Source organism: Sapajus apella, unplaced genomic scaffold, assembly GCF_009761245.1.
Source record: "Sapajus apella isolate SASKATOON/1434 unplaced genomic scaffold, GSC_monkey_1.0 scaffold47, whole genome shotgun sequence".
NCBI classification, from domain to species: Eukaryota; Metazoa; Chordata; class Mammalia; order Primates; family Cebidae; genus Sapajus; species Sapajus apella.
The window spans coordinates 11,133,534-11,159,502 of NW_022436987.1; the positions used below are offsets into that span (position 1 = coordinate 11,133,534).

A 25,969-nucleotide genomic window follows, 5' to 3' on the forward strand; every position below is an offset into this window, starting at 1 on the left:
GTGACTGGAATAAAATCAGTTCCACAAATTCTTAAGATTTTTTTTTTCTGGAGGCATTTTTTAATAGAAAATATCAGAAGTGGCTGGGCCTCTCCTCTCTCTCCAATGCTTTTGTTTCACTCTCTAGGTGTTGGTTACTAATCTCTAAAATCACAGGACTGGCTTAGCTGGTTTGGCAAGTCTCCCTTAAGGGCCCTGCTCACTTCAGCCCACTACCCACCCTGTCGCCACGCAGACTCTGAGCACAATGAAACAGCTTTGGCAACATTTTAGAAGCTGATCTCACCAGAAGCCGAGTTTCACTCTGGATGCAGCTCATTGCTCCACAAAAAGATGGGCTCTTTCTTCTCCGAGGCAGAAGCTACTGAGTAATCAGCCAACTACTGCCAACCACAGTGGAGGGAAAGGTTCCGTAAGTGCAGCATTTTCCACTCTTGGCTGCTAGGCTTGCAGTAGGTGGTGTCAGATGAGAGGCTGGCCCTTGAGAGTCATTCATACTCCAAAAGGCTCTGAACTCTTTCTAAGCTGTTTCACTCTCATGAAGAAGTCAGGCAAAGAGGCAATGCCATGCTTTCTCATCTTCTCTTGACAAAGGTCCACCTTGCATCCTGTTCCTCCCTTCTAAATGCACAAGCATTTCCTGCTTCAGCAGGGTGTGCTCCACAATGAAAAGAGCAGGCAAGTCTTTCTAGGTTAAGGGGTTCCAAGGCTTTCGGAGACCTACCTTTGGGCCAGGCAGAAGCAATGGCAGAGGGCAGGAGAGCTCTGCAGGCTTCAGCAGCAAGCGGGTGGCACGATCAGGGCTGGCTGGGGCTCCATGGGGGGGTACACTTTGCAGGGCACAGATAAGGCCATACACAGAAGTCATAAAACAAAATTTATCTTTAATTTGTAAGTGTCAACAGCAGTACAAAAGATGGAGTGATGACAACTAGATTAGGGTAGAGAGGACAGTCTTGAGGTAAATGAGCATAAATAGGCAGTTCTTATAGACACTCCCCTAAGGGGCCTGAGCCCCATCACGGCATATACATTATCACCCAAAGATGGCATGTTGAACATATCAGGAAAGCACCTTGTGCAAAAAGGAAAAAAAAAGTAGCTAAGGTGCCAACATATACCAGGATAGATAAAGACAGTGTGTCTTTCAATTTTGTCTTTTCCCTTAATTATGAGGCAGAGGAGGGGAAGACTTTGAAAAGTACCACTGAAAGATTATTCAATGTTGAGCTTTATCTCACGTCAATACTGCACAACAAAATCCAAGAAGTTTGTGTAGCAACAAAGCTAAGAACAATAATTCATTCCTGTAAATTTGAAGAGTTTTTTTTTTTATTTTTCCCATTTCTTAAATCCTTTGCAAACTTTTAATTATTCTTATCAAGAGGAGAGTGTGAGAAAGATGTGATGGCAACCCTTAAGGTCATTTAAAAACTTTACACTGGACTGTACAAGATTTTTTTTTTGATAAACTATTTACATTTTCAGACTTTCAAACATATTCAAAGCAGCAATAGACACTAGTTTTTATGGTTTTTTGTTTTTTTTTTCTCTAATTGCCCAAATAGTTACCAGCCATGGGCCAAGTAGGTACCTGCATTATACATAGAATTTCTACAAAGAAAATCTGCAGTTAAAATTTGCTCCAGGGTGTATTAAATGCCCTTAGCAATTCAAGGGCCACACCCAGTGTTGCTATAGGAACCAAAGCACAGTACCTTGACAACAGAGTTGCAGTTGTCCCGACAGCCCTACACAAACTTTACAATTTGAAACAGCAGCCAGCATGTCAGTCCAGCATGTCAGTGAATTGTGCTGATTAAATTAACATAGAATACAATCTCACAATATACATCACAAACAAATTACAACGTCGGGGGAAATAAAAGAGTTACAGTAAGATAAGTTATGTAGTAACAGCTTATAAGCTTGTCTAAGGTAATAAAAATTTTACATGGCAAATACAATAATGAATGAACATAAATGCTAAGCATTCTAATTTGCTACAAGCTGGAGGAAGGTACAATAAAGACTGCACTTTCAAAAAAGCAACAACACATATGACAAAGGAAGACAAAGGGAGAATGCACATGAGCAGATCTGCAATGTGCAGCATACAAAACAGTTCAATATTTGCACATTCCCCATACTCCAAGAGCACCAGCACTGAGGCCTCACTTTATGCTTGTGGTTCTTCAGGAATAAGAAACTACTGAGCAAGATATGTCACTGAGGTGTCTTCAAGCGTTTATATTGCCACGGACACTGATTAGAAGAGTATCTGCATTAAGCATTACCTTTCTGCCCCCACCCCACCCACCCTTACCTCTGCCCCAAAGGTACCAGCATTCCAAATACTTGTTCATGAGCTTTTGGAAAGCAATCTGTCCCCAAAAGAAAAGATGAATGGGGATGAAAAGGAAATGTGTTTGCATATCAATAGTTTCAGTGATATTAGTGCAGGGGCACGCTCAATAGGATATGGCATCAGAAACAGAACATCATTGGCAGGAATAACAGACAGAAGTTGTTTATTAGGGAAGAAAACATGTCAGAGAGCAGATGACTTAAGGAAATGATGCAAGTGCTTTTGTGAAAGGACAAATGAGGTCATACAATATTATTATACTTTGAGAAGTGAGCTTAAGTGCCAACTCAATCCTTAGACAAACGTGTACAAAATCAGGCAGGGCTACATAACCATTTTGGTCATTTTCTCATTAAAAGGAAGACCCAGTAATAATTTCAATACATTCCTCTAGCTGCGTTTCTTTGCAGTTGTTGGCACTTGGTACGGGACTTCTCGATGATCTAAAATTACTAAGTGATTCTTTTTTCTCTCCCTAATGAGTTGGTAGAGGTCAATTCTTTGCAAAATGAGTAAATTGAGAGAAGCAGCCTCAGCTGTGCTGTTCAAGTGACCAGGCTGCCTTCCTACTGAGGGTAAATGGGCTTCCCCGAAACAATCCCTGCTTTCAGCTAGCGCCTGTGTTCCTGGCTCAGGAGGGTGTGCTCCAGGGAAGCAGCCTGGCTTCAGAAGGAAAAGAAAGCAGCCTTTAATTTCAGCCCCAGAGTGATCACACCCTTTTCAAACACCCTCAGGCTCCCATGGGGCTAAACGTTCAGGGGAGGCCAGAATTCGACAAGCTCAATAGCACTGTGAGCCCACACCTGAATTTAGAAGTTGGCCTGGGCATTGGTGTCAGGACCCTGGCAAATCAAATCAGGCCTGAGGACAAGGCTGGAGAGTATCAAATACCTAATGAAGCAAACTGATGTGCTCCTAAAAGACTGAGTTGGATATGTGTGAAAACAACAAAGCTTCCGTACCTTCCTGGAAAAGACACTGTTTCATATCTGCCAATGAAATAGAAAAGTTGTCAGCCTGGCGGCTCACGTCTACAAAGAGACCTTTTCTTTCTCTCTCCCTTCCTTCCTTTTTTCCTGCCTTCCTTCTTTTCTCCTTTCCCTTCCATTCCATACCGCCCCTTTTTTTTAAGGAGAGGATTTTCTGCCAGTGTTCCAATTCTAAGTAACAAGGAGAACCCTGACCCTGTGTGTTAACAAAATGGGAATACTTTTTATCTTTGATTTGAAGATACTATGGAATAGGAAGCACCGCAAAAACAAGGTTGCTTAACATTATTGACACCAAACTGACATGGTGGAACTTTTATTAATGGCCAATCTCAGAGGTGGATTTTTGCCTTTGTAATGGCATTCATGCTTCTTGCTATTATATGGTCACAGAACTACCTTAGAAGATTTATGTGGACTCACAAAGCAAACTGTCTCCTAGCTGTAGTGGAAATTTAGTATATCCAATCATCAACTTTCTGTAAGAAACTGAGAAATGTCTGAATCTGTGGACAGTCGGTTCTGAACTGCATGAGAACCCTGGTAAAGCCGGTCCCAGCTGCAGGCCGAACACTGCTCTCTCACTGTAGCTGATAACTCACTACTGCCGTGAGGTACAGTGACTCATCAACTTTCAGTTTGGACCAACATCTATGGATAGAGAACAAAAAGGAAATACATAACTTATATCTCACTAAGAATTCATGAACCAAAAATAAATTCTATTTCTATGTTATATTTACACAATTAGAAAAATCTAAAATGAGATGGTAAAGTCATAAAAACTTTGTTTAAGCCCCACTGAAAATAAAATGAAGTGATCCCTATGATTGTCATTCTTAATTTCCATGGATATTTAGAGCCAAACTTGGCTAATAAATAAACTGCTTATACACAAAATTTAGATTCAAATACAGCATTACTCTTTGATCCAATGAAAGAGATGTTTACAATCAGATCATTCCTGAACAGCCTTTCATTTTTAAGAACATGGCTAAAAGTAACTGAACCCCAGTACTGAGGCAGAGCTGGAGCTAAAACAAAGTGTTCATACACACATGTATTTTGCATAAATAAATGAAATAACAAGACATAAAAATGACTCAAATCCGGCAACTGTGAGGCAAGCCCACGCGAGTCGAAACAGATGACTTTTGTTCATGTAGTTTTCGTACAACAGTTTCACATTAGTCAGAAGTGATAAAAAATACCATTTATATCCAGTGCTTATAACACTTACGAAACAACATCTGTGAGTGTGTGTGTTTTTTGTTTTTTTTTTTTTTTTTTTTACTTACTACAAGCAAAATCAAGTTTCAGTCCTAAAGAACAGTCCTTTGTTCTCCACCAGCCCAGAATATTATTTTGGCATGGTCATAAAAACAAACAAAATTAACCTACTATGCTAAATGTTTGCCTTTGTGCAAAATTAATTACATACAATACAATACTAGCCATACAACACTCTACCAATGCAACAAAATAAGAGAAGTGAGAGAAAGCACAAGCAAAAGCCAAAGAGAAAGAGAAAAAAAACAAGAGTGAACTGAGGAGGAGAGGTATATAAATCAAAGAAATCAGTAAGACAATAATAAATACTCATTTTTTTTTTTTTAGAAAAAAAGACCTCCTCCTCATTTGAAATAAATGTACAGAAACAAATTTCTAATCCCCAACCAATATGAAGAACAAAACATTCCTATCAGTACCTTAATCAGCTTATAGAGAGCACTCCCAGCTAACGGCATAGCTGGTAATTTCTTGGCTAGACCTGTTTATTGCTATTAGGCCTTGAGCACTCTTAAATAAATACGAAGGTACACTATTTTCTTCCAAGTGACAAAATGGCTCAAGAAATCTGATGGGGCCATTCCTATGTCCTGGTGATCAGATTCTGGGTTGTTCCATGAGATGAACTGTCCCATTCACTGACATTCTCCCACTAAACCTTTCTGGGTGAAGCCCCCCCCCCATAGGCAACCCATCCTGGTTTCAGGAAGGTCAAAATGGCATGGCAGAGCTCTGTAATTAGGAGATGGGGAATAAAACCTCACTGCTTCCCACCCCAGCAGCATGTCTCCAAAGAAATCCTTGTGTGACAAATGCAGTTCATCTTGTTCACACATAGGTATGTCCCCATGTGGCCACAGATAAGAGTCAGCCAGCGGAACCTATCTGCTGCCCCCGGAGCTATCTGTTCCCCAGAGTTAACAGTAGGAACATCCCATATGGGGAATGTATTACCCCTCTTCTCCTCTCCTGTGGTTTTCTTTCATTCTCTAGATGTATCATGACTATTTGCCACTATCTTTGCTCTGAGGCTGTCACATGGCTTCTTGCATCCTGGAGATTTGCAGTGAACTCCCTGGATGTGCCAGCTGGGACAAGGCAACTCAGTGTAAAGGTGCCAGCCCATGACAGCTTCACTGAGACTCCTGCATGGCCCATAAGCCCGTGGCTTCAGGTTTGGCCGCAGGACTCTCCTGCCTGGCAGTCACCACTGTTGACCCTTGCTGCGAATGGAATTCAGGGGGAAATGTCGCAGATGAAGACCCTACCACTCGTGAACTGAATTAGGGGTAAATTCTGGCAAAAAACTTGAGGTCACAGTGAACCTCAGGGGCATACCTGTTTAAGACTATACACCTCTATCCCAATACACAGCCCAGCAGCCAGATATATACTCATGATTAAAAACAATAATAGGTTTTTAATAGTATCTTGGTTTCAGAAATGTTTCCAGGCGTTTTGGGGGCATAAAATCACTATGTACACAAGGGAAGGAGGTGAAAAGAACTAAAAAATTCTTTGGGGAAGGAGGGTGAAAAACAAGAATTATTAAATTAATGCCACCAACAATTTTTTAAAAAAATAAATAGTAAGTGGACCCTTGACATTCTGGAATGAATAAATTATTTAAGAGAAGATGTGTTAAGACTGAATGTCAGGGTTAAAGGCAAAGGGATAATGGATGTAGTGAGAGGTGGTCTCAGGCAGAGAAGACCACCCTGTTGATATCTGGTGTGGCAATCGCTCTGGTGTGTGTACGTCATACCACATCATGCACTGATGGCAAGTCAACAGGCAAACACAAATGGGTCCATGCACTGTGGCAACCTTGTTCATTCCTTACAATATCTTGTCTCCAGATTCCTGAGCACTTTACCATTTTCTGGAAAAAAAAAGTTGGTTTGCTCTTTTATTTTAAGATGCCAAAGATTGTCTAAGACTTTGCAGTGTCTCTTTTAAGACTTTCAAAATATTAAGATTCAAAAGTTAAGAAAAAGTTTGGCACATTCAAAGTTTAACTCTACACATGGAAAACTGGAATTCTGAGGCCTTTTGTATATGCTCTACATGCAGCTGCACACGCCGTGGACTTGTTCTGTTTCACAATATGAAATCCTCAGTTGTTTTCTAAGATAATTCAGAATAAAAACACATTCACAACCTGTAGGCCGGCACAGCATACCTGAGTGAGAATGTTTAACCCCATCTAAAACAGTAACTTAAACCTTTATCAACATCCAAAAGAAAAAAAAAGTAAGACAAAAATATAAGACTTGTAAGACATCTACGGGTTGAGATAAGTTTTCAAGTCCTGGTGTCTCATATTTAATATGTCTTCACCTAAATTAAAAAAACAACAACAACAATAACAATAACGACAAAAAACTCAAGTTCATGAAAAATCAGGGAAAACTTAATCTGTCTCACACTTTACGAAACAATTAAGACCATTCTGCTGATGTAATTGTGGAGCCACAAATGCATGCGGGCTCTTTAAGAACTTTTTGTTGGGGTGGGGGGTGAAATGTCAGAGTACTTTAATTCAGCAAACAAAAACTCCTCAGTTGGCACTGACAGCCTCCGGGGCTTCATTTTCACTGCTATAGTCTGATTTGGGGTCATCTTCATAGTCATCATACATTTCCATTTCATCCTCTCCGTTAATCATTTCATTTCCAGCTAGGCTTCCGGCATCTGTCTTCATACCATAAGTGCTCTGGATGACCGGGAGGCTGGGCTCCGGGCTGGCCGAGGTGCTAGAGCAGTCAGATGTCATTTGAGGTGATGGTGTGGTAGTTGCCATCGTGATAGCACCAGGATACACCACACCTGTTCCTGTGGTGATTGGAATCTGAGGCTGTTGCCTATATAGAGTCAAAAAACAAATGAGACAAGGGAGAAATATCTATATATGTGCTCTGTACAGCATTGGAATACACCCCTTACACTTGCCAAAGGGAGCCCTAAATAAATGTTAAATAACATTCTAAGCAAATACAATGTGACAAAGGTGCTCCCTGGAGGAGTCCTGCAAATCTCCTTGATGGCTATGGTCGGGAGTTAAACAAGATAATAGAGCAATTTACTGACGATTTTGCAACATAAAGGCAGGGTTCTTTTAACTTGGTAAATATGGCATAGCTTGGATAACACCTAGCATTGGGAACAAATGATGTAGTGAATTCCGCAAAGTTACATGTAAGATAATTTTTGAAGATCTCCCAGCACATTTTGAAAATCAAACTAGTGGCATGAAACGTATTATAACAACACTATTAAGCAAGTTTGTGCCTTCACCTTAGTTTGAGAACTGTATAAATCATGATGACAAGGGACCTAGTATGTCCCAAAGAGTGAGATTTAGCAAAGCATGTATTTGTTATTCATGTAAATGTCTACATATTTTCATGGCTGAACTTGTCAGGAAGAATCCCTGTGGAAGCATCATCTTGGATGTCATTACTGCTGAGGCCCTGGGCTGGAACTGGGGCTGGGATTAAGAAAGCCAGGAGTAAAGAGCAACTCAACAGGGTAGAGTTGCTGAGTAGACACCAGACACGGGGCCTTACCCTAGATCCCAGAGGGTGCCAAGATCTGGACACCAGTTCATTCCTCTATAATGTTACCGTAGTTTAAATAAACTTAACAGACCCTTTGTGAAGGTCACTCTCATCCTCTGCAGGGAGACATGACCACTGTCTCTCAACTTCATTTGAGGCATTATAACTGGTACACAGGAATAAAAGATCTACCTAACACAGAGGCTATGACTATTTTAAATTACAGTTGACATTTGTTTTAAAATGTCATTGTAACTATCCTTTCAGAGCCTCAGTTTCCACATGTTTATCAAAGCCAGGGTCAGGGAAGTTCTTGAAGGTCCTTCCACTTTTTGTACTCAAGGCTTCAGGTCAATTATCACTTGGACAATTCTTACTGACCCTACACATTATCACTGAAACTTTCTATCCCTCTCACTCAAACAGGAAAATACCCGGAATCCATGAAGAAGTAGCTTAGCTAACTGCCATTCTTTGACATGTCCAGAAGGAACATAATTTTCTCACAAAGATCTGCGTGCCCTCCAGCCTGGCAGAGGGAGAAGGGATGGAGGTGGCTTAGAAACACTGTGTGAGATACCTGTTCACGCTGTCTTCAGCAACCTCTTTCAATTACCACAAGGCATATCATATCCCTAACATAACGTATAAAATATTATCAGATATATCACCTTACCCAACTAACATTATGACCCCATAAGTTATTTTTTCCATTTTCAGATGAAGAAAATCAGATGTTGCTTCAAGCCCTGCATTCAATAACCAGCAGAGCCAGAATGTGAATCTAAGCTAACAGCTGACTTGAATGCCATCACTGTTTCCTTTATAGATATTCAATCTACAGATACACTAAGCTCTCACTGTATATCATAAAAATGCCTGACTTCTATAGAGCCTGTCAGCACCTAGTTGATGCTAAGCACCTGACATTGATGCAGCTTTTATGATTCTCATGGTGAGTTTTTTGGTTGCCTGAAGGAAGCAGATAATAGCAGAATCTAAATCTATATATAGAAATATCATATAAAATGTTAGTTTCCCTCTTACTGAATCAAATTTTAAAACAGTATACTTCTAGCTTCCTAAGTTTTGGGCAAATTAACACAAATTAAATTTTATGCTAACCTTCCCAAGGTATTGAATGCCTCATTATTATTTTTCTTTTTTTTGAGACAGAGTCTTGCTGTGTCACCAAGGCTGGAGTGCAGTGGTGTGATCTCTTCTCACTGTACCCTCCACCTCCCAGGTGCAAGCAATTCTCCTGTCTCAGCCTCCCAAATAGCTGGGACTACAGGCACATGCCACCACTCCTGGCTAATTTTTTGTATTTTTAGTAGAGACGGGGTTTCACCATATTGGTAAAGCTGGTCTCGAACTCCTGACCTCAGGGGATCCACCTACCTCAGCGTCCCAAAGTGCTGGGATTACAGGCATGAGCCACCACACCTGACCGCCTCATTAACTTTTTTACTGAATTTGGATAACTGCAATAAAATATTTTTGCCTTAATACACTATGAGTATAGAGTGAAAACTTTTACTGCAATGTTAACCCATTTTACAGATTTCTCATATTGGCAAGCTGATCTATAATACAAACTCTGCATAAAAATAAACTATGAAATAATACGTTTCCTTTTCACAAAAAATAGATGGTAAATTTTTGCAGTATTTTAATCAGAATATCTACATGTATTGGTCTATTGAATAAATTTAAATTGAGCTCCTATTATGTTTTGGGAACTATATTTAGATGTTTTTACATTATCTTCTTGAATCCTCATAATAAGTCTGAGAGGTAGGTATTATTTTCCCTCTTTTACACATGAAGTGACCAATTAAGGTTCAGAAAATTCAAGTTGTTTGTTCAAGGACACGCAAGTACCATAATCAGGAGCTGAACTTTCCCCGTGTCACAAATTCTCTGCTACATATCAAGATCAGGGCGAGAAAGGCAAGCTCACACTATCAGAAAAATACTTAGCAATTTAAATCAGAATCAAAATCTTCTACACTGGGCTCCACATAGTTCGGAGTATTTGGACTTTAAGCTGGTAATTGAATGCTAAAAATAAATAAGCAAATAAAACATCTGTACAATTTACTTTCTAGAGTGAGAGTGAGATGCATGATATTCAAAAGCCTAGTCCTTGTTGGTGGAGAGATAGATATCGCTGTTTTAAGCCCTCAGACAGTGCTAAAGACCAGTGAGGGTTAAAACCCAGGGATTACTCCCCACCTTGAGGAAATGAAGGGAGCCCAGCTCTGCTAAGGGTCTCACATTCACATACAACTGTTCAAGGTTGTACATAAATGCTAGAGTGAGAACTTATCTCTGTGAGAGATGATTTCTGCCTCACCAACCCTTCTGGGAAGAAGGTTATGTGGTATGGTGCAAAGAGCTCAGGTTCTGGAGTCAGACTGGCTTGGGTTCAAATCCCACCTGCCCCAGTTACTGGCTGTGTGATCTTGGGCAGGCTAATTCTTATCACCAACATTGCCTCTCCTTGTCTTTAAATTAGAACAATCACACTTGACAGGACTATGAGGGAGATTAAGTAAAAATATATGCAAAGCATTACATTATAGAGTTGACAATCCAATGTTAATTCCCTCTCCTTTCCTCCCTTGGGAAGCTGGTGCAAACCTCACAGAGCATAAGCCTGTCCTAGGTCTTGTGGGGGAGTGCACCAAGGAAATGACAAGGTAATGGTCTGGACTCTCTGTGAGTGCCAGCTCACAGGAGCCATTTGGAATCAGCAGCTAATGACACATGGTAAAACAATACTCTGGTTCACAAGCCTGGCCAAGAGAGGACTTCCTCTTTACCGTATAACTGTAAAGAAGGGCATCTGAGATGGGAAAATGTTGACATCTTCTAAGAAATGTTTAAAAAGGAAAAAGTCCCCAAAGAATAACATTTGGTTCTGCATAAACCTTTTTCTAATCATAACTCCCTCCTTTCTCTAATGCCTGAAATATTTCCATTATACCCTCTGGAACCCAACTGTCATCCTTACTGAGTCACCTTCTTGCTCTAACTGAAACTTGGCTCTCTCTAGGCCACGAGTCTCCCTAAGGCCCTCAGAAGAGTTGGCTATTTGCTTTCCATGCCCCTCACATGAATGGGCCTGGAGGTGGGGTAGCTCCCTTCTTAGCTCCTCCTTGCCTCTTTCGACCTGCTTTTTAATCCCTCAATCCTAAAAATCTGATATTTGAATCTCATGTCACCAGACTATGTCACCTACTCATACTTTTATCTACCCCCTGCCTGATCATTAACCCTCATGCCTTAAAGATGTTAGCTCCTAGCTCACTGTTGCTGTCTTATCAACATTACCTCTGCCATGATTCTTGATGACATTGCTGTCTCTGTAGATGTTCATTCCAACACCTGGCTATCTCAGTGTGACCTCCCCTCCACTGTGATAATCTGGCCTCTTCCCTATCTTAGTTACTCCCTCTCTTGTCATACAGTGGACCTTGTCATTTTCATCTGTCACTCCTCCCTAATCTCAATTTTAAATATCCCACTCTCTGACCACCGCATCTTATTATTCTGGTTTTCTCCCTCTAGTACCAGTTTATGATTTCACTCCCTACCCCATCTGAGGAGCTACAGTTTCCTGATCCTTCAATCCACCTTCACTGCCCTCACATATGTAGCAAAACGCAAACTTTAGTTCAGTCTAACTCACTGCCTACTCTGTTTAGCCACACAGTAGAACTTAGCTGAAGAAAATACACTGCCATACTTACTAGTCTCTAAATTTACAATTCTGTACTTCAAATAGGCCTCTGGTGCTGTTCAGCAATCATGTTAAGCATTTTCCTAGCCCATTCCTTGTTTTAGTCTCCTAGACAATTACTTCCTACCTTCTTAACTTTCCTCAAATATCCAACTTCTTCTCCCTCTTTCTCACTCCAAGTTAATGGCCTGGCTTTCCATTTCATGGAGAAATTAGAAGCAATCAGAAGAAACTTTTCACAAACTCCCACCATCACATTGACCGGCCTCCCTGTATCTGTGCCCCATTCTCTGCCTGCCTTCCTATATTTTGAATCAGTCCATAATCCAATATAAGACTAACTCCTCTGCTTGTGCACTGAAACTATCTGTTCTTTTTTACTAAATATATCTCTCCAGCAATTGTCTCTACCATCTGAATCATTAATTTTCTATAGCATTCCCACCAAACATGCTATAATCACTCATACTGTAAAAAACAAAATCAAAACCTCTCTCCTGGCTCACGTCCCCCTCCAGCTCTTACTCCATTTCTTTGATGTCCTTTAAAGCAAAACTCTTTGAAAAGTTGTCTTTCTCCATTTCTTCTACTCAATTCTTTCTTAAATCCACTTCAATCACTCCCAATACGCCACAGAAACAGAGCTTATGGAGGTCACACCATCAATAATCTTCACATTGTTAAATCCAAAAGTCAGCTCTTGGTCCTCATGTTACCAGATATATAACACAGGCAGATTTGATATAGCTGATCATTTTCTTCTTCCTGAAACATTTTATTCACTTGTCTCAGATGCCACACTCTCCTGGTCTTCCTCCTATCTCATTAGCTGCTCCTTCTAAGTTCCCGTGCTGCTTCCTTCCCATCTCCCTGCCATCGAAGCACTGAAGTGCTCATGGATTCAGTCCTTGCACTTCTTCTCTTCTCTATCTAAATTTATTCCCTTGGTGATTTTGTCTAATTCCATGACTTTAAATATTATCTATGTGCTGACAACTTCCCAATTTATATCTCCAGTAATCCCCTCACTCCTAAATTCTAGACTTATATATATAACTGTTTATTTCGTTTGGATGTCTAAACACTGTCTCAACCTCATAGTGCAAAAAAATCCTGATCATTCTCCCACGTACCCGCTCCTCTCATGGGCAACCTGGTATTGGTTAATGATTACTTCATCCTTCCAGTTGTCCAGACCAATCCATAGTAACTGTGTATCTTTCAAATCCTGTATCCAATTGATCAGCAAATCCTATTGGTTCTTCTTCAGGAATACATCTAGAACCCATCTACTTCTTTCCACCCCCACCACTACCAACCTGGCATAAATCACCATCAACTCCAATCTGGTTTATTGTAAAAGCCTGGTTTCCTTGCTACAGGCCATTCTCCCTTCAGAAACTTCTCAACATAGCAGAGTATTCCTTTGAAAACCTAAGTCATATGAAAGCATTCCTCTGCTTAAAACTTGTCAATGCCTTTCCATCTCACTTCACAATAGCTTACAAGTCTTTTCATAACTTGGGTCCTTGTTATGAAGACTATGGCTTAGAAGTCTTTTCTATTACTCTTCCTACCTACTCACTTTGCTCTTGCCATTCTGGCCTCCTTATTTCTTCTTGGAACAAGCTAGCCACAATCTTGTCTCAAAACCTTTGCAGTTGCTGTTCACTCTGCCTACATTTCCCAGATAGCTGCACAGCTTGCTCCCTAACTATTCAGGGCTTAGCTCAAATGTTGCCTTCTCAGTGAGGTTTTCCATGACGACCTTATTTAAAATTGCACTCCGTACTCTGAAACTTCCTACCCCTTTCACTATTTTACTTTGTTCTAAGGCACTTCCCACTATTTTTATTTATTAGCTTATTTACTTATTTATTTATTTGTTGTTTGTTTGTTTGACTTCTATCATTAGAATATAAGCATTATGAGACAAAAATTTTCACTGACATAGTTGCAGAACCCAGACAATGCTTGTAACATAGGAGGCACTCAATAAATATCTGTTAAATACATAGGATGAATGAATGAACTAGCAAATGAGAGAAAAATAAATGAAAATCCTAGGTAATCTGTTCTAAGGAAGAAAAGATGTAATGAGACTAGCTATATGAAAATAACCATCTTTAGACACTTGAGTGGTTATTCTCATAAATAAAGGGGAGATTTGTCCTCTAGAGACATGAAAGAAGAGTATTAGAACCAACCGCAAAGTTAGCAGGAAGGCAGATTACAGCTTAGTTAACAGAAAAGAACTTTCTAGCATTAGGAGATGTTCCACAAAGGAATTAGCTCTGTTGGGAAGTAGTGAGCTCTCTAGCCCTGGAAGAGTTCAAGCAGAACTTAGAGAAGACTCCTACAATGGCTTAGAAGTATTTAACATTTGAGGCCTCTTCTAAGTTGCAACTAATTCTGTGGATGCAAAATCAGAAGGTAACCATCATGCTGATCTTGCTCTCTTATTATCATTATCAGCATAAAAAGAGACTTAAAAAAAAAAACAAACTAACTGTACATAGCTAATTACAGTTGAAGAAACCTGGCTTTCAGCGGATTCCAAAATCTTGCTCCACCCTACCCAACTTAAGCTGCCTTTTTTTTTTTTTTTTTTTTTTTTTTTTACAATTGAATATATCTGCATTCCCCCCCACTTACTCATGGGCTCCTCCATGCAAAAGCAGGAATCGATTTTCCATAAGTCTGACCAACCCGAACTTCAAGTCCCTTCTTTAAGAATGTCCCATGCTTGGCCATAATGTATAATAATCTCTCTTCCTCTGAGGTTTATTTGCTCTTGTCTATAAAATTAAGATGAGCAGTTGATTAAATGTTATATGCAATGCTGTACCATGTGTTGTGTGTGTATGTGTGTGTATAACACACTATTATATGCTAATCTATTTATGTATGTATCTGGCTTCTCCAACTACTGATTTCTCTTAAGCTCATGTGTACAGAAATAATGTCTCATGTACTGTATTAATTTAGTAAAGTGCTGGACACATAGCTGGTTTCAAATACGCCCTTACCAATTGACTAACAAATCAATGAACAAAATAAGAAACCCAGCCAGGAGGCTCAAGCTTTGTCTATCAGAAATTACTTTCCTAAAAAGCATTTTTCCTTCCTTTATAGATCAGTTTCAAAGTCAAAATTCAAACACTGCAGATTTCACAAATAGGAATAGCTGGCAGGTATTGGGCTTTACAAATAATGAATGTGCACAGCAAAACAAAATTTGTAGATGTTTGTAAAAGTATACACATGCAGTTGATGTGAACAGAGATAGTTAAGAACGCTTCCTCCCAGTCTAAGTAAAAATAGAACCCACCATTGCTACATGACTTCCAAATTACAGGAGTATTTCTGGAGTGTAATCTAGCTTTGCCAATTACAAAGTAACTACATATTTATGCTGGCAAAGCCCCATTGTTTGCTGACCATTTAGACCCTTCAAAGTGCATAAATAAAAGCAAGGAAGCTTGTTTCATTAGGAGGTAAGCCTATACGTCACATATCTCTGTAGCTGATATCGCAGGAAGGAACAGAAATAATAGTAATCTGTTCATTTTACCTATTGAATCTTCTAATCCAGGGTCTTTACAGGAGGAAATACTTAAAAGAGCATGGCTAATCTGTGCTAATTTACTTGTATTTTGTAAGTATCTTAAATAGGATTGATTCACCCTTTTAAAAACTAAGATTAAAATGGCAAATGTTCAAATCACTTATAGCACAAGGCACTGAAAATAATTATTTTAATATAATATAGAATATATACTTGACACACAGTATTATTTTTCTAGAATTATAATATATACTTGAATTTAGAGCTTTTCATACGCTAGGCAATGTTCTAAACACTTTGTAAATATTAAGTTACTCAGTCTTCAAGAAGAGTCCTGAATGTGTCATGTCGTCAGTATTGTCATTCTCATTCTACATATGAGGAAACTGGGGTAGAGAGAGATTAAATGCTTCCCAAAGGCAAGGGTGAGTTCAGAGGAATAAAGATTGCCGTGTATTAGTTCCTACAGCCAAGGAGGTGCAGATCTAGTATTTGAGCCAGAATAGTCTGATTCCAGAATTGATGCTCTTAACTACTACACTGTACAGTCTCTGTGTGCGTAATGTCATGTCCTTACCAATATCCTTTGGTGGAAACGACATATATTTCACATTCACAGAAGCCTGATTTACATCTCAGCTCTGCCACTAACTAGCTGTGAGGCCTTGGACAAATTAACATCTCTGAATATTGTGTTTTTCAATTGTATAGTGCGAATGATATTGCCTACCTTGTAAATTTGTTGTATTTGCAATAATCTGTACAATCTACTCAGCAGAGTATATAGCACACAGTAAGTATTCAATAATGTATCTTTATCTTTCCTTAAAAACTAGCCCTAAATTTAATATTTATAGTAGTTTTATATCAGTGTCATGAGGAATTTGTTCTAGGATCCTCCACAGATAACAAAATGTGAGGATGCTCAAGTCCCTAAAGTGATATAGTATTTGCATATAATCTACACACATCCCCCATATACTTTAAGCAATCTCATTATTTATAATAGCTAATACAATGTAAATGCTATGTAAACACTTGTTATACTGAATTGTTAAGGAAATGAAGACAAGAAAATAAAAGTCTGTACATGTTCCATAGAGATGCAACCACTGCAGACCTAACTACACAGTGTAACTTAGCAATAATATAACATTTTCTGGAATTAAAAAGTATATATTTTTGATACACAATTGGTTGAATACATAGATGCAGAACCCACAGATGCGGAGGGCTGAATGTACCTGCATAATTCTCTATGCATTCATAGGTAAATTACCAAATAAGTTTCAAATAAATGGAAGTATATTTGGTCATAGTTCTTTGGGAAGACATCATTGTAGCTATATGTACCCTAATGAATATTGCCTCTACATTAATAGTACCCTTATCAGGATTATTACAATATTCTGATACTTATTCTGCAAACTGAAGAGGTTAAAACCAAGGCAAGAGCTAACTTTGCTCCATTCCATATTATTGATAAATTCATTTCATAATAGCTAAGTAATAAAAAAAAATCTAACTCATCAGCCACAGTTGTTTAGTCAGTAAAATGCATGAAAATGTTTAGCAGTATATGCACTTTTATTGGCTTGAAAATTATGCATGTCTTTTCAAAATCAGCTATAAAAATTGATCTCAACCCATTCCATCAAGATGTCAATAGCAATATTTGAATTTTTTGTTTGTTTTTCTCCCTACTCTTATAATAACCTCATATCTAATAAAGATCAATATCCAAAGATAAACCTCAGGAAGTTAATAATCTATCAACTACAGCTACTTAAAAGAGAATACAAATCCTTAAGCAGAAATAACACCTGGTTCTATGTAGCAAGTTTTATCAAAGCTGAGCAGAGGAAAATGCTCAGCATTGAGATTAAAGAATAAGACATTCTGATCATTGTCTGCACTTCAATAGCCCTATTCCGCAGTCTAAAATGATCTTCCATAAAGGACTCTCCTACACTATCAAGAGCAGGATACTTAGTCTCTAAATTTCAAAGCTCTTTTTATGCACCATATGCCACAAGCAGAGACTTCATTTTTTCCTAGTGCTAAGAGCTCTTGCTCAGATGGCACAGCCACACTCATGACTGCCACCATAGGGCTATGAGGCATATATTGAGACAAAGTGGTAAGGACAGTTCCTGAGTCACTTGGCATGATGGGGGGCCAAGATGTGAATTTGAAGCTTCACTCTTTATCACCTTTCGGTAGCCATAGGAACACTCTAAACCTCAACTTCTTTATCTTACTTAGAGAATTATGTGATTTATATATCTAAAATCCTAATATACAGCAGGTAGTCTATAAATAATAGATGCTATTAAGTTGTTTTATTTTACATGTACTGGTACATGTTGTGGTATTTTGATTCAGAGCTGTTTTAATGTATCCTTTAGTAAAGGGAATAAAGGGAACTAAATTCAATAGTATCACTGCAACTCATATTTTCAAATAAGTATTATATCAAGGTATTAAACAGTACCTTTGGTAGCCTTCCAGACTCGTGAAACAGCCTCACTATGTATCACTACATACACAGGGAACACGACTGGGGAAAAAGGGAGGAATCACAAAAGGTCTCAAACTGAAACTTTGGATGGTTCAAAAGAGATTATATACTATCTTAGAGGTGTACTAACAGGATTAAAAGAGAATGTTTATCACACAATCTTAAAGTGGACTATGAATTAGTATTTTTCATAAAACCTCTAATTACCATCTGACTAGTCCAATTATACTGCATTGTACTTTTCCACATTAAAAGCATTACCTTTACATATGCAAACATTTATAATATATAGGAATTTGATAATCCTAGTTTGTCATGTCTTCATTTATTAACATACTGGGATCTTTGAATAATAAAGTGGCTTAAGCTTCTCTCTACCTCTAAGAGGTTCTGTTGTGGTATAAAGAAATTCATTGATCATCTGGTGTGACATAAAATATCATTTTCTGTGATAATAAATACATATTAAATAGTAATGATAATGCTAGACTTCACCTTTCTTGATATTGTACTAAGCACTATATAAACTACTTTTAAAAGCATTGCCTCATTGAATCCTCTTAACAATCACACAAGATAGCTTCTGCTATTAGTTTCATTTTACACATGAGAAAACAGAAGCTAGAGAAGTTAAATAACTTGCCCAGGTAGATGGGACAGTCAGTATGTGAACCCCAGGAGTGAAGCTCCAAAGCCCACACTCCTCCCCAAAACACCACAGTGTATTGCACAGATTCATGACCCACACTACTTTCATTGGCTTTGTTTTTCCTAGTCTAGTTACTATTCCTTTTAAACACATGCTCTGAAACCAACTTTTTGTTCCATGGGGTTACCTCTTGAGTGCTCTTAAAAATAAATAGCTCTTTACTTCTCCTTTAAGATATCTCTTTTTCTCCCTTCAAGTGAAGATCTCTTAATTCCCTAGCACAGCACAGCTCCTCAATTCTCCTCTAAGTTCACAGCAAATGCAGCTTCCCTCTTGCTTACTCCATTTCTCTCTCTCAAGCTGTTTCTCAAGTGTTCCCTACTCTGAGTACAGCTGCTTCATGTCTGTGCCTCAAATGGCCCTCTGGGTTTGCCACCCGTCTATGCTTCTAGGTCTGGATATGCCAGAATCTACAGTCGTCTGCATCCCCGCTTATCCTGACTACTGTGGTTATGAGGGGCCTCTTTTGAATGCAGACAGCCAGTCAGCCAAGTCGAAACTTATACCAGAAATCTATTACCTAATTTTTAAACAAAATGACATGAAATCAGACTTGAAGATATCAAAAGCATGTCTAGTTTCTGATTTAAGCAAGAAAATACATATTGTTACTTCTCCTACCACACAGTAATTTACTGCAATAGGAGTTCTGGATCTTATGCCAAAAATGAAGTCCTCTAACCAATGTCAAGGCCAATTATCTTGTGGTAGATCCCACAACAAAAGCAGACTATTGTGATTAGAGTCAGAAGCACACCCAGAGAAGCTGGAAAGCTTCTGGGGATTTCTTAAGGTTAGTTTTGATTTTTTTTCCTCTCTATGTCTGCTTAAATAAACTACCAGAAACTCTGTGTGTGGGCACTGAGCATCTTAAATTGGCTGGGGAGACAATGACAGGAGTGATCAGCTGAGAGTGAGCTGTTCCAGGTTTGGCTTAATTTGAATAGGAGCCATGGTGCAAGACTGTGCCCCGATGACACAGCAAAGATTCTCATGGCCAAGCCCCTTCAGTATGTCACAACCTCCTCCTTCTCTAATATCCTTCCCAAACATACTGCTGGTAGCCATCCTGCAGTTACTTACTGCAAAAGAAAGGCCCAGGTGGCCAAATTCAATACTTACCCCACAGTAAAGAACTGCCTCATCTCCTGTCTCCGAGACCTCATCAATTGCTTATACTCCCCAATTCTGAGCTTTTTGCCATCAACAATGCAGGTGCGTTTCGGTCGGGGTTTGTATTTATAGTTTGGGTACTTCTCTAAGTGGATCTTGCTTAGCCGGGCCTGCTCTTCATAATAAGGTTGCTTCTCCTGGTTGGACATGGATTTCCAGCGAGATCCTAGAAATAAAAATAGGCTTAAGTACCAAAGTAGTCAAGGCAACATATTCCAGGCAAACACAATTAGATATATCTTCAGACCACTTCACTCATCTGTGTGCTGGGTGGCTCCAGTTACCACGTATCACTGGCCCTCCCACCTAGACTTTTAGACTACAGTGCAAAGAACAATTTTGCATATCATACTTTCTCATATTATTTCTCTCAATAGTTTAAGACTGATGCTACTATAGTGTTTTAAAATATATCTTTGCTGCTTAAAGATCATTGCCTACACCAAGGTCTTTCCCATCCACATGCCTATCCTCTCAACAAGCTTAAAAGGCTAAACCTCCTAAGCACACTTTTGAGCATGATACAATTCTCAGGAAAAGCTTTCTTGGTCCTAGAAATTCAAACATCTCCCAAACTCCAACTATCTTTAGCAAAACTATCATTTGACAAGATGTCAGCAGATGTTGAAATCATTCCATATATAAAAAACTACTGTGTACACGTCACCCCTGGCCTAGGTAATTAAAAAACCTAAGCTCTACTTAAGAATTTATAGCTTTAGAACCGGAAGATACCTTTGGAATTATATATACCACTTTCAAGTACTATAAACGCTCATTCAAAGCTGTACCAATTAAAGTACAAAAATTTTTAATACGGTTTATACAGGAAGAAGGATAAGTATTCACTTCTCTAATATTGTTTATAAAGAATTATCTAAACACTTGACAAAGAGGGGATGTGTTTTTTTACATGTATCAAATTGCATTTTTGTGTCTCGCTGGTGAATAAAGCGGTAACAGCTGTGCAGACTGGATGTTAGCTATTCTTCAGTGGAGATTTTTCATACATAAACAAATGGAAAAGTTGTACAAATACTCTCTGCAGCCCGCAATATCCTGGTCTGCTTTAATAGCACATCCATCCCTGCTTTTTCCTGATTGTTGTGCAAAAGTTGTGTAGACGGTCTATGCAGATAGGTTTCTCTGTGTTCTGCTGGCTTCCAGCAGCTTAAAGCCCCAATTAACAAAGAATTCTTGGTGCTCTTGAAATGCTTGCACTTAAAAGTTTACATTTTAATGAACATACTTACTATATTCTTAATAATTTTTTCACAGAATGCACACCAATAATATAGATTCCCCACAGCTGCCAAAATGGAAACAGAGGTTCTGTGCCTATCTGAAAGCTAACACATATTGATACTAAAAGTGCAGAAAAATACGAAAATCTCAAAGTTAGATATAAAACTGTAAGGCCAGAAAAGTCTAATTTTTTCTCTTTTAGAATGTCGTTTTACTAGAAAAAAAAATGTGTCTATTAGGAACTTTCGGTTTGAAAGGTATTTACATTCAAAAGAATAACATCCCTATGCATAACTCTGAAGCTCTAAAAATAAAAACCAAACTTAATTGTAATGACATTTAGTATTCATTTTGAAAGTAGAAAATCAAAAGAAAAAAAAGAAAAACATTTTTTAACATTTCACTAGTATTTGAGCTTATGTATATTTTAAATTTTTGTTAGAGGTCACTGCCTCAAAATCAAGTTAAATTATTTACACAGTGACAAAACATGTGTATCTGTGCATGTCCAGATCACTGATATTTACTCAGGTTAAATATTTATTACTTTTGAACAAAACATTTAAAAAATTAAAACCACAGTTTAAGTCTCTAATGTTTTTCAGCTTCTTAAATGGCTTCCTTTGAGATTCTGTCACATCGTGACAGCTTAAGTAGAACAGTGCCTTCTGTGTTTTTCCTTTTTAAAGAGGAAACATGTTGACTGTAATGCTGCATGTTGAATAAAATATGTTTAACATGTTGAGTACAATAATTCCAAACTGTACAATCTGCACTAGGCAAGCTCTGTACTAACAGAACAAGGCTTGAGTTTAATCCTGAGAAATAGAGAATCACTCTGGCAATTTACCACAAAATGGGCCACTGCCCTGTGGTTCATGTGTTCAGCTCACTGCTATGAAATTTGAACTAGTCATATCTTATTAAAATAAATGTAGATTTATTTTACAAGTTTTAAAGTGATCATCAGAGACACTGTTCTGCACTCCATGAATTTCACACCATTTTGGGTTTCTAGTCCTTGATGAATTCTTTCAGTGGGATATATGAACCCAAGAACACTAAAGCAGAAAACCGTAGGGTCTACGAGTATTTCATAGCAACGTATGAATTTAAGAGAACTGCACAGTAAAAAGAGATAAAGCTTGTCTCCATGATTCCTGTGACCTCTCAAGAGTTGCTAAATTCCCAGTATTAACACATACTATAAATAGTTTTGTCTCTAAAATAAGTGTTTAGCCAGTGCTGCCCTGGCACCTGGTGGATATAACTCCCAAACCTAAATGCCACATTGTGGGGTGGGGGAGGCAGACATGATGACAAAGTCTCCAGTGGCAGCTGGCTGATCGTCATCTAACTTGTGCCCCCTAGTCTCCCTTAGGATCTTAGTTACGCCCCTGCTTCCCAACCCGGTGGCACTCATGGGACTCACGGGGGAGAAGATCAGCTTTAGCTGTGCTTCAGAACTCACCTAAGATTTTGCTAATGTTGGAGTTATGCATGTCGGGGAAGGCCTGAAGGATTTTCCTCCTCTCATCCTTTGCCCAAACCATGAATGCATTCATTGGTCGCTTGATGTGTGGCTCACTGCTGGCACGGCCACGGGCATCCCTGTAGACTCGTGCTTCAGCCACAGTGGCACCTCCTGTTGGCCAACAATAATACTGCTGTAGTTTAGCTGCAGAGCCATTCATTGCTTTACTTCCTGTAATGTCAGGGCAGGAAGAACAAGATGAGTGGAAAGCGTTATTATGTGGATAATGTCACACAGCTTGGATCAGCTGTTTTCCTCAGGTCCTCCTCTTATTTTCTAAGTGACTTCTTGGAAGTAGAAGGCAGGTTCAAATGACAATTCTATAGGCTTTTCTGATGTAGCCCTCAAAAACATACTAAGAATTAATTTTACCACATTGACTACAATCAATATTAGGTGATGATACAGCAGTGAATGACATTACCTTATGGCAAACTTTGCTGCTGTAATTCCTTTCTTCAAAAGCATGCTTTTACCTGTCATTTTACACTTGTTTGCCCCAGATCACAACCACTCTATATGTTTCCTACAAATAGAATTCTTTTTCACAATATGGTTTTGACCTGTGCTCTTTTCATTGCCTAGAAGACCCCTCTCCTACTCTTTCATGCTAAATCCCATTCATCCTTCAATGTTGACATGTTTCATGATTGAATGAATTAATTCAATGAAAAATATTAATTGAACAATTACTATAACCTAGGTTTTATACCAGGTGCTAAGGAGACCATGGTAAATATAACAGCTCAAGCTTTAAAGGAGTCACAGTTCAGAGTAAGGACAGATGATTAAAACAAAGGAGGTGAGAGGGCTGCAATATTGACAATAACAGGGCACCAAAACAGCACCAGACAGAATGGTCAGCTAGTGCTTCCTAGGAGATGTGATGCCTAAAATGAGTCTTGAAGAACAAATAGGAATCAGCAGGTGAGTGGGAGAGGGAGTAAGGCCAGATGGGAAGGGTAATTCAGGCTAAAGGAACAGCATTTGCAATGATGCTCCCCAGGCTGCACTCACTCCTCTTGCTTTCAGGAGACATGCCCCATAGACATGCTTCCTCCTTTCCACTCCTCTCAGGAATATGAGATACCTAAATTTAGTGATTATGCTGTACTCATTCTTGTATCCTCAGGATTTCCCACATAATATATAATAAAATATTCATTAAACAAAGATTATTTGGTTTTCACCTCATATGCAAAAGTCGTAGATTTAGAGGCATTTATTTCAAGATTGCTGATCTATTTTTTCTGTTGTTTAAGGGTAGTTCTTTAACATCTATGAAACTATGCCTAAATTCCTGATGTTTTATAATTTCCAAAGAGCTGACTGTAGCAACATACTAGATGAAAGCTCCTTGAAGACAGAGCAAGGGCTGGGTCTCATTAACTGCTGTATTCCTAGGATTCAATGAAGTACTTGGCACATAGGATTTCAATTAGCAAAATGTGTTACATTAATGAATGACTGAATGAATAAATGAATGAATGAACATGGCTCTTGCTTGTTTTCATGCACCCTACTAGGGTGATATGCTGATGTATACTTTGTGATATGGCAACTCCTGAATATCTCCCCTAGATTGAGAACTTCTATAATTAAAGGTAAAGTGGTCAAACTGGTAGCCTCAGACAAGGCTTCTACCACATAACAGGAATGCCTACACCCAGAAGTTTAGAAGCAAAATACACAATAAAACCAACATTTCTATTTTCTGAAAAAAGTAAACCCTTTCTGCTCAGTGAAGTTATTATACAGGACCAACATGATTCAATCAATCTCTGGCCCTTCGACTCTATTTTTAGATACGTTGGTTAAGTAGAAATTTGTGTCAAAGCCAGTAATAAATTACAACATTATAGTGCACTATTATTTAGCAAATATGGTCATCATTTACTGCAAACAAAAGGCAGTATAAAGGGGTGGGATTAGCTAACATGAATTTTTTTCTAAACAGGAAGGAGGGCAGAAAGGCTACTTTCTGAAGATTGTGCAGAAATAACATATTTTATAAACAGCCCTTCTTTTAGGCCTACTAGACAGAATGATCGTTTACATGAAAAGTCTTAGATCCCAAGATGCATAACTAATACGATACCTTTTTGCCACCATACCCACAGTACATTAATTTCATTTAAAATGCACTGACCATACAGGATAAATTGATTTCACTTTATATGGGTTTGACAGCCATGTTTATTGTGCAGTGAAATGTAGTGTAGCTTCCAGCTGACAATATCCATCAACACAGGGCAATATGCTGACTGCTGGGCCAGATGAAGGCATACATTACTCTGGAAGTGAAACACTCATTCAGATACGACAGTGTCTTCTCCTGAGGATCACCATGGTAATTTATGATGCCCTCAGTGCCATTACTTTACAACTGACATGGATTTAGCAATTTATATACTGACATGCATTCACATAAAAGGAGACAGGTTTGTGGAGAATATCAGATGCAAAAACATTTCAATATTATTCTAAGTTAACTACTATGCCACAGGTGATTAACATTTGAGACCTGCTTTTATTGTTGTAGCTTTCTCTCCACGTCTGGCAAAACCAAATAGGCAGCTTCCATTTATTTCTTCATTTAAAATATGTATTTCATTGTAAATGGGAAGTTTTACTATCCTAAAGACTGGGAGAGATCATGGTGAATTTTTAGATGCTGGCTTTAGTATAAACATCCTAGATTCTCTACTCTATACCAATTGATTCTCCCAGATATGCCATACATCTGCCCAATCTCTCACTCTAACCCTAACCCTGCCACAGTCTTCACATATCCTTACTACACTCTTCTACTTTATTAATTTCTACCTTTTTCTAAGGAACAGAGCTCAAGTCTGACCTCTAGCCTGCTCTGACCTTTTCCTTTCCTCCTACATCACAGATTGTCTTCAGGAACTGAAGGACAAGGAACTGATTACACAGCAGGTCTCTGGGACTCACATGTAACGCTTCCAGAAGTTGAAAAATTCAAGCACAGTGCACAGAACAAAAACATGAATTAAGAAGGGGAAGAATGGAAAATTCTTTAGATCACATGTGCATCACCTCGTCTCTCTTCCAGAAGGAGTGAACTACAAAATGAATGGGGACATCCTAAGCTAAACTAGAAATGTTGTATCAGATGAACCAAGATTTGGGAAGTATAGATTTACTCAGGGAGGCCAAAGCTTGAAACACTTTTAAATTTATTCGGATACGTGATCAACTACAGCAGTGAGTTTTTTTTTTTTTTTTTTTTTTTTTTTT

General features: G+C 38.6%; 1 protein-coding gene across 24 annotated transcripts in view; it reads right to left on the reverse strand.

Moving 5' to 3' along the window:
* Positions 1 to 864: 864 nt before the first annotated feature.
* Positions 865 to 25,969, reverse strand: part of SOX6 (SRY-box transcription factor 6) — a 655,463-nt gene continuing 630,358 nt past the window's right edge. For 16 of the 24 annotated variants that reach the window (XM_032241037.1, XM_032241036.1, XM_032241038.1 and 13 more), the window contains 3 exons: positions 22,643 to 22,876; positions 19,876 to 20,092; positions 7,101 to 7,511 (listed from right to left, as the gene is read on the reverse strand). In XM_032241037.1, the coding sequence (XP_032096928.1) occupies positions 7,208 to 7,511; positions 19,876 to 20,092; positions 22,643 to 22,876 (755 nt within the window). In that variant the 3' untranslated portion in view covers positions 7,101 to 7,207. Of the gene's footprint in view, positions 7,512 to 19,875; positions 20,093 to 22,642; positions 22,877 to 25,969 lie in introns of all 24 variants that reach the window. The other 8 variants (XM_032241032.1, XM_032241049.1, XM_032241044.1 and 5 more) reach the window with 4 other exon arrangements.